General features: G+C 37.6%; 1 protein-coding gene across 1 annotated transcript in view; it reads right to left on the bottom strand.

The window, feature by feature from the left end:
- Positions 1–10,335, bottom strand: part of FOCAD (focadhesin) — a 148,216-nt gene that overhangs the window by 71,655 nt on the left and 66,226 nt on the right. The window contains exons 13-16 of the mRNA XM_042447659.1: positions 5,064–5,198; positions 3,497–3,547; positions 2,458–2,541; positions 1,451–1,586 (exon numbers count right to left, since the gene is read on the bottom strand). Coding sequence (XP_042303593.1) covers positions 1,451–1,586; positions 2,458–2,541; positions 3,497–3,547; positions 5,064–5,198 — 406 coding nt within the window. The remainder of the gene's footprint in view (positions 1–1,450; positions 1,587–2,457; positions 2,542–3,496; positions 3,548–5,063; positions 5,199–10,335) is intronic.

The raw sequence follows: 10,335 nt of genomic DNA, 5'->3' as shown, positions 1-10,335 counted from the left end.
TTACACAGGCAGGACAACTCTCACAGCTTAGTAACTTCAGACTGGGAGTTAAGACCCTTTCTTAAGCTAAGGTGATGAACAATTTAAAAGGAAAAAAGAAAAGTCTCTTAGCAGCATTTTGGACAATATATTTTTGAAATATTTTGCCCAAGTTCATTATATTTGATATTTCTGCTGTGATTCTTTGACAGTGACAAATAAATGTTGGTATTTCATTGATCTGTAGAATATATATATACTGTGGGTCCTTGGTATCTGCTGGGGTTTGGTTCCAGGACCCCCTATGGATAACAAAAACCGTGGATGCTCAAGTCCCATTAAATACAATTGAAGTAAAATGGTGTCCATTCTATAAAATGGCAAAATCAAACTTTGCTTTTTATATATTTTTTGAATATTTTCAAGCCATGGATACTTGAGTTCATGGATAAAAAATCAGTGGATACGGAGGGCTGACTATATATATATAGAGAGAGACAGACAGAGAGAGAGAGAGAGAGAGCTGTACAAAGAATAGAAAGCAAAATTCATCCGTACCTACAATTTATGGGCCTGTTAAATTCAGAAAATCTCAGTACCAGTCATTTACTGACAATGAAGTACTGGACTGGCTCAAGGTCTCCATTCTGGCAATCTGTTCAATCAAGCTGGATACATATACATGGAACAAATGTGGTAGTTACTCTTCTTTCCAACTGTCCAAAGCCCAGAAACATCAGTTCTCCAACTTCAGATTTGTTCACAACATCAATGATCTAATTCAGTGGTTCTTAACCTTTTCTTTACCATTGACACCTTTTAAATATCTTTTGGTGCTGAGGATCCCCAAGACTTAACTAAAGATTTAAAAGCCTAATAATAATAACACCTGAACACTTGACCATTGACAATTACACTGCCCATTAAACCTTCCCTCAGAGGAGACGAAGGAGAAGGAAAGACTTTTCTCCTGCTTCTTCCTGAATGGAAGCATGCAGGTAAAGCCAGCCATGCCTTGTTTCTTGTCACGTGGCTGCTCCTTTGCAGAGAGGATGTGGTCTGAGCAACCTTCAACCCTTTGCAATCCCTTTGTGAGGACATTGTGGTCCCCTGGGGGTACGTCGATCATCAGTTAAGAACCACTGATCTAACTTTATTTATATCCTCTGCTTTCCTCAAATGAGCTGAAGAGAGTATACATGACTTTCCTTCTACTTTTATTTTCACAATAACTCTGTGGGATAGACAAAGATGAGAGATGGTGAATAATCCAAAATCCCATAAGTGAACTTCACAGTTTATCAAAGACTTGAGTCTAGATCTCCCTAGTCCCACACCAAATCTTTAAGCACTTCACTGTTCTGTTACTAAGTACAACTTAGGTTGTCCTGCTAGTATTAGTTTTAAGGAACTATTTGCAAGTGAAATAATGATATAAAGTGCCTGACTAGAAATTCTTAATATAACATACCTGGCAAAACAGGAGAAGAGGTGAGCAATAATAGTTTGATATATGAGGCACCAGGAACAGAGAGATCTATTTCTTCTTCTTCACCTTCCTCTTCATTTATGTCTTCCTCTTCCTGTTGGTCCTTTTCTGGCCTTGCCTTTAAAAACAAAATAGCCATGAAAAATGCACAGAGATTCCATACAAAACTGCAAACCACATTTGCCTGTGGCAAGAAATTCACTACATGAAGAAATACAGGTTTTGGGGAAGAAAAATATGTTTGGATCAGTATACGGACCATTGTCTTCATCAATAGTATCCAGTGTTTCCAAAACAAATTGCACAGAAAGTCTTTTGACTCATGAGTTCAGTATGGACTGAAAGATTTGGACATTGGTGAAAAATAAAATTGTAAATTCTGAGCAAGAGCATCATCTAGGAATGGGGAAAATGCACGTCCTTCCTTACCCATACCTTTCAAAAACAACCACAGATTTCCCGTTTAAAAAGCCTCCAGGATCAATGCTTTTGTTTGAAACAGACTGCTCTGGACTCTCTCCTAAAGCCCCCAAAATAAAAACCAGAAATGGGCATCTGACCATTTCCACTTGTTGGCTACATTCCTTCTATCACGTCTCCAATGGCCTTGGCTTCAATGCTTTCCATCCATGGGCCAGGAAGTTCTGAAGTAGGGAGTGTGTACATGTTTCCTAAAAACACCTGAGGAGCCTGAAAATTAGGGCAGGGGAAGGAACCCTAGACATTTGAGAGATCTAAATTGCATTTTGAGCAGGTGGCCTGCTTCAAGTTTTATCCCTTCCACATGTGGAGGACTGTAGGTCTAGTAATTGGGATTCACCACAAAAGGACCAGCCCAGCAAGTGCAGCTCTGTTTCTCATAAAATGCCCGAGTGACTGAATTTCCATATAGGGCTTCTGTTTCCACATTATCCCGCCCTTTTACTTTTCTCTCTTTTTCCCTAACAAATATTAACTCAGCATTCATGTTTAAAAGGAGTAAGGTTTACCTGTTCAGGAAGATGAAGGATGGTATGTTCTTCTGAACCAAATTCAGACAGAGATTTGTATGCAGCAGTGGCTACAACAGGATCCTAAAGAAGGAAAATATCACTGTCACTCAAATGTTTAGGTGTAGTATGTGAGATTAGAGAAAAGCAAAGTGAGGGTCTATAGCCTCTACACTTAAATTCAAGAAAAACAGCAGATAGAAACAATGATTCCTAATTGGTAGGCTTCCCTGATCCTTGTGGATGCATAGCAGTTAGTACATGCAAGGAATAATGTTGCAATTCAATTCATAAACAATTCATAAACATTATTTATTTATTTATTTATTTATTTATTTATTTATTTCATTTGTATGCTGCCTTTCTCCCAGAAGGGACTCAGGGCAGCTCAAAGAGAAAAAACATGTTTAAGAATCACAATTAAATTCAAAACAATTAAAATCTTCTAAAAGTATCATAAAATTACATTAAAAATATAAAAAAGTTAAAAGACATAATTAAAACACTGATATTTTATAAAAGCTACCCTAGTATAATTGTATGTGGAATGCCTGCTTAAATAGGAATGTCTTAGAGCTTGCTGATAAAAAGCAAGGGGAGCAGGTCAGCCTAGCTTCCCGCAGAAATGAGTTCCAAAGTGTGGGAGCAGCCATTGAGAAGGCTGTCTCTTGTGTCCTCACCAAAAGAGCCTGTGATGGTGGTGGGACCAAGAGAAGATCTTAGTGTTCTAGCAGGTTGACATGGAGAGATACAGCTCCTTAAATAATCTGGACCTAAGCTGTATAGGGTGTTTGAATTGTGCCCAGAAACAAACTGGTAGCTGGTGCAGTTGTTTCAACGAGGGAGTTGTATGGTCTCTATAACTGGCCCCGGTCAACATTGTGGCTGCAGCATTCTGGACTCACTGAAGTTTAGCTCAGATGAATCTCTTCCCAAGACAACTGGGATGTTCTTGCTACAGCGTACCAAAGAGGCACTGCAAACTCTCATGACATCAGTAATATCCAATTTAAGCAACACACAGTTGTTATTTCCTCACCTTGTTCTGTGTATGGTTCCACAGGAAGCTAACAACTTGAGCTTTAAATTTCTGTAAAATTTGGGAGAGATGGAGATCAAGAAAGGAAATCAAGAATATGTGTCTTCTTTTTTCACCAATGCAATAGAACAGAAAATCCAAGTAAAGAATACCTCAGCCTAGTCTACTTTTCTTGGAGAAGAAAGCAAATAGGCCTTTATGGATTAATAGTTTCTTCAGAATGAGGGTAAGAATCGAATATCTCCAAGGGGCTTTAGAACTCAATATGCAGTAACCAGAACGGTACAAACAATTTAACCGGGTCCAAATGGCAGACCAGTGGACCTTAGTATACTAATAGAGGGATATGAAAGGTCAGAAATTACACTCAAGAACCAATATTCAACGACATACAATAAAAATGCACAGAAGTGCCATTTCAGCATTGGGAAGAAAATTGACCTTTTAGTGCTCCTAAAGATGAAATTCATAGACCATTTACATTGTTGTAGTCTTGATGACACTAAGAGACTTAACTGCACAAGTCATTTATTAAGACATTATCCTCACTGAAATGAGAAAGGAGCACAATTGTGTTAAGCATGCAGTGACTGCTTGGTACAAAGAGAAAACCAGAAATGAGCAACAATGATTTCCTACCCAGCTACCCAAGTGCCACAACTGAAAGCCAGCAAAAGCACATGGCAATAAGGCTTCAACCCTATACGCCTTGCCATGGGAGGAAATCCCACTGAATGCAATGAAACTTAATTCTGAGTAAAAATGTAAAGGCTTACACTGTAAAACAGCCACTTTTTCATATCCGTAGCATCATTAGCATAAACAGGAACATGATAATATCAAATTTAGTGAACACCATTTCAACTGAACACATAAATGTCTCACATGTTAGCAAAAGGTCCAGTCAAAAAAAGAGATTATTGATGATGATGATGATGATGATACAGTACAACTGTGGTTTTATTCATTTATATCCCACCTTTTCCCTAATAAAGGTAAAGGTTTCCCTTTTGACATGATTGCCAAGTCATGACTAACCGTAGGGGGAAGTGCTCATCCCTATTACCAAGCCGAGGGAGCCAGTGTTGTCAAAGACAATTCTGCAGTCATGTGACCAGCATGACTAAATGCTGAGGCGCATGGAACACTGTTACCTTCCCTCCAAAGTGGTACTTATTTATCTATTTGCACTTTTACATGCTTTTGAACTGCTGGGTTGGCAGAAGCTGGGACTAGTGACAGGAGTTCACTCCATCATGTCAATTTCAGTCCATTTCATTTCCCCATCCATCTGTGATGTGGGGGGAGGGATATAGAAATGTATCCATTACAGTATATTTGACCTTCCTTTCTCCAAACATATATTTTTATAAGTTTTACCCATAAGATACACATTTTGTACATAATTTTTTTAATCCATGAATTTAATGGCAAAATTTGGAAAATCTGGATAACTGTATTTATCTATCCATTGGTTCAGAAAATGTGAATATGGTCAGTTTGCTTTAAAACATGGACAATTTTTTTTAAAAAAAATCCCTGAGCACCCTTTAGCCAACACACATACCTCATACTCATTTGAATTCACCATTAATGATGGAACAAGGGAAAACAGTTCGCTCAGTGTTTTTAAAATGAGTGGCCGAGTGTCGCAACTCAACTTTGTTGAGAGTGCATTCCATGTAGAGCGAATGCAAACAACCTGGAAGAGAAACAAAAGGTACCATTAACAGAGGATAGCTAAAGTCATGACGCATGCACAGTCCATTTCCCTGTGTATTTATGGTGGACCAAAAATTAACATCCGGATCTAAATAAGCTTCAAACTCAATAAATTTCTTAGTGATATTCTAATGTCTACCACTACACATTTAGGATTATAATTGTGAATCAGGTATGCAATGTTCTAAAGACACACAAAAAAGGTATATTTCTTAAGTGAACAAAATCTACATAGGATCCAATGTGTTTCACCTAGGGTTGCCATAATTGTCCACTTTTACCAGGGACAAAATGTAGGACAAATTCGAGACCAAACTGTAGGACAACTGCAGGACAAAACTCAACCCAAAATGTAGGACATTTAAGGTCCATCATTTTTCTTCAATGTCCTATATTTTGGGCTGAATTTGTCCTGCAGTTGTCCTACAGTTTGGTCTTGAATTTGTTCCACATTTTGTCCCTGGTAAAAGTGGACAATTCCCACTTAAATTCTTCCTGCCCCACTCCAGTAAATGTGTCAAGATAGAAAAATCCAGGCCTGTTCAGCTTTAGCAAGGTTGTTGTCATCACATGGTTTGGGACCTTGCTTGAGAAATAAGTGTGAAACTCCTTCAATAAATTATTATCACATGTCTGGCAAACACATCATAGCTTGAAATTGGCCCTGGCTAGAGGAATAAATGCAGCTAAGGTCCTGTTTTTATGACACGAAAATGTAAGAAACGCAATCCAGTTAATATCCATGGTGATTCATGATTATGCTCTTATGAAAACTGAAGCTCGATGAATGAGACACTTTTAGTATAAAAATTAGGTCTCAGGACTGAACCAAAACACTGAGTTACCACAATACCATGGGGCGGAGGACATAAATCTATGAAAATTCAGTTGAGACCAACATTTCATCAGCATTCCCATAAAAACAGTAGAAAAGCTTTCACTGCTTTTCAGAGCTTTGGAAAGGCACAAGAGCAATCTTTGAAAACAGTTTCTGTTCCATTTCATTCTATTTTATTTTTAAAAAAAATTTTTATCATTAATTATATTTTCAATGTGTTTTAACTGCTTTAATCATGGTTTTGATAATACTGTTATTTAATTCTTTATTACCTTTGTAAAGTAAGATTTTAATTTAATCTTCTTTTAAATTTCTGTAAAGTGTCTTGCATCCCATCCCTGACAAAATTCACCATTTTTAGAAAACATAATTCTATACCGTAGATACTCACCTATAAGTCAAAAAATTTAAGCCCAAAAATGGGTTCCAAAATCCTAGGTAGACGTATATATGGGTCAATACACAGAAATATTTCTCCGTGAGCCTTGAGAAAGCTGTGGAGAAGGGAGGGAGGAGAGGAGAGAAATCCGAGGTCTGTGTCCCCCTTTTTGCAAGCCATCAGCCTTGGGGAAAGTTGTGGGGAAAGGAGGGAAATTGGAGGTCTGTATCCACATTTTGCATACCCAGACTGTGACCCTTGGGAGAGGTCCAGAGAAGGAGAAGGAGGGAGCAAAGTGGTGTTTCCCCCCCTCCGTTTAGATCCTTTGTTACATGCCACTGAGTCTGACCCTCGACTTATCCATGGGTGATTTTGCCCCCAAAACCTGCCCTTAACTTATACACGAGGATGACTTATACACAAGTATATACAGTAACCCATTAACTGGCTGCTATGGACTCAAGACTAAGCTATAATAAAGATATTAGATTAATATCTATTACAGATATCCCCATGAAATCTTGCTGCCCTTACATTTTTTGATTCTGAAAAATATTTTTTTATTTTTTAAAGAGATATCTGATGTCATTTTAAAAAGGAAGTAGTTTTTTAACCTAACAAAACTTCTTCCAATGCATGTACCTAGTTAACTTAGAATTATTGCTTAATAAGGCAAAGCTGAAGCAGTTTGCTTTCAAGATGAGCCTCCAGAGGGCTATAAGGATGGAATTCAAGGAAAATAACAATTTGGAGACTTGAAATGTACCTCTAGACAATGCATTATTAGATGTCAAATGATACTAGTACCATTTATGAACTCAACTGATTTTAAACACAGAAATATTGGGTTCTTCATTAAATATAACAGCATATATTCACTTAATAACCAGTAGATTGCATTACATGGTCAGAAATGAATATGCCACATAGTTAATAATGTGTAACCAAGAAACAGTAGTGTTTCTTGAAGAACAGTGTGCATATGGATGTGCATTTAAACATAGTCCACATGGCAAAAGCAACTTTGAAATATATAAAATGAATTGCAAAACCATTTTGGGATATAGATAGATGTCATCTATTCAAAGAACTGGAGAGAACAGGAAATGGACTACATGTAACACACACCTTTCAAAATACTTGATTCGATTATTATAGTACTTGTTGTTTAAAAATACTCTTCGTAGTTGTAGTGTCTTTATTGATGCCACACCTTCTTGCCAAGATGTGGATGCAAGACAGCTTGCAAATTAAAAAGATTATAATATAGTTAAGAGTACAGAAAAATGGCAGTATTAAAATAGAATCAAACTATTAACAATAGCAATGTAAAACACAGTCATTAAGGATTTAAAAGCAGCTTAAAACAATACAGCACCCTCTTACAAGCCTTTTCCAAGTCTTCATTTCTAAAAGCCTGTATGAATAATAAAAGTCTTTGCCTGCCAATGAAAGGACAGCAAAGAGTGGGAAGGAATTCCAAAGTCTAGGGCAGCCACCAAGTAGTAAGAAAGAAAATGAAAAGTATTAAAGAAATTGCTGCTCCCTATAAAGAGGAGAATTAAACTACTCTTCATTAAGGCCTCTGTACAAAATTTTGCATAGTGGCAAACTTTAACAACTTGTACCAAGGTTTCTTCACTGCAAACACCCATAACAAATGGGCATTTGGAGGGGAGGGCAGGCAGCTGGCCAACTTTGGTGGCAGGTCCAGAAGCGCACAGCATATGAAGAAGATGAAGAATGTCAACAGTCAATGATCTTTAAATGTAGTTCTATACTTCTTTACACAGCACCATCAAAGTGCATGACACTTTACAATGCACAAGGGGACTTTTTTTTTTTTTTTTGGTCTAAGGGCTTTAATTCAGCATTGATACAAAACAGAGGGAAATTTAAATGAAAGGAAACCTAGTATTCAATTACTGTGGTCACATTTTCTTAGGCTTGGTTAGAGTAGGGCAGTGGACCCAATGGATTTATGGAAAAGGTGGGCTTTGAAGAAAAGGTGGTAGTAGCACCTAGGAGTTCTGAGAAGCAGTGACAGGTGTAAGGACAAAAGGATAGCGACTCCTGAAGGAACAATCTGAGAAAGATATACCTGCCAAAAACAGCTGAAGTGGTGGAGCAAAGGCAGAGTTCAGAAGTAATAGATTACATGTAATGTAACTACAGTGCGCCCTTACTTTACACACGGGATCTGTTTCGGACTCCCCCATGTAAAGCAAATTCCGCCTACGCATGAGCCCCATTTAACTGAATGGGGTTCATGCATGTGGTGGTGTGTCGGAGCGTGCCCCATGGGCGCACGCTCCATTGTTCCCTATGGGAAGCACCACCCCTTCTCCCAGTGTGTACGCTGAAAACCACGTATGATGTGGGCGCACTGTACTTGTACCCAGTTTTGAGGGTAAGGGTTCCAACTATGGCCTTTATCACACTAGGGGAAATCCCGTGGGAAAACAGCAGTTAAATGCGATTTAAAGTACATTCAAATTTAAACCAAACTTGCAAATTCAGTTAGCTAGGGGACTGTCCAAGCGAAATAACCCGAAGTTAATCCAAATGCAAAGCAGAGAAAAACAACAGCTTTTTTACTTTTGGGTTGTTCCGAAAGTAAAAAGCTGCCGGTTTTCTCTACTTTGCGTTCGCATTAACTTTGCATTATTTCATGTTAACTGAGATGTCGTGTGATAAACTTTGGGCATTTCCGGGGGTTTAGTTTAAATCTCGTTTAACTGCCATTTTCCCGCGGAATCTCGCTTGTGTGATAAACTCCTATGTAACCAACTTACATTTCCAAAGTAATATCATTAGTTATTTTGTTGTTGTAATATTTAATTATTTTTAAAAGGTTGTTTTAAACATACTTTTACAGGCATCTTGTCAGGAATTTTTCAAGTTTTATGCCTCTCTCTCTCTCTCTCTCTGGTTTTTATATTCTCTCTCAAAAAAGTTAGTGAAAGCCACAGAAAAGTAACAAGCAGTGTAGCAGCTCCTTTTCCAACATTGAACCAAGCAACAACAATAGGTTAATTATTTATTTTTTAAAAATGCAATGAGGTATAGGATAAAATTAAATAAAAATGTTTGCTTTTAAGTAACTTAGGAAGCTCTGAGTAAAATTTATAATCAAGAATGCAAATATGTAATCTTACCTGTTTTGTACTAAATCTCTGGGAACAATATGGGACAAACCGCTAATACCCAAACCAAATTTATCTTAAGGTCTTTTAAATTTATTTTAAGCCATTGTGGTATAGTGGTTTAAGAGTTGGACTATGACTATTTGATTCCTGGCTCAGCCATGAAACCCACTGGATGACCTTGGGCAAGTTACATGCTCTCAGCCTCAGGGAAAGGCAATGACAAACCTCCTCTGAACAAATCTTTCGAAGAAAACCCCTTGAGAGTCACTATAAGTTGGAAACAACTTGAAGGCACACAACAACAACTTCTAAATGTCTTCATTAACATTCATTTCTGCTAGTTTGGTAAAACAATTCTTAGCCGCTAACATTACAATCTAAGCAGCTTCAATGAATTCCTTCGTTTCATGTAAATCCATGGGCCAAACTTTTAAAATGACTGTTACGTTACCCAAGCACTCTTCAGAGAGATGAAACAAAAACAGAAATGTTTTTTAAAAGATGTGCTTGCTGCTGCTTTCCTCATGCTAGTATTTTGCTGATGAAGATTAGTTTTCATATTCCAACTGAAGAGGCTAAGTACACAATATTAGAAATAGAAATAATAGAAATTAGAAACAGTGACACCTGGAGATAATGTCAGTTCCTTCATTCCATACCAAAAATATTCAAACCTTTCAAAGAGCACAAAGAAATTGACTATTTGCCAATCTAATGCAGTGGCCATGGTAGCCGTCTATGACCACAGTAC

Source organism: Sceloporus undulatus, chromosome 2 (assembly GCF_019175285.1).
Source record: "Sceloporus undulatus isolate JIND9_A2432 ecotype Alabama chromosome 2, SceUnd_v1.1, whole genome shotgun sequence".
In the NCBI taxonomy this organism is placed as follows: Eukaryota; Metazoa; Chordata; class Lepidosauria; order Squamata; family Phrynosomatidae; genus Sceloporus; species Sceloporus undulatus.
Note: the sequence above shows the minus strand (reverse complement) of the source record. Positions and strands in the feature narration are given on the sequence as shown.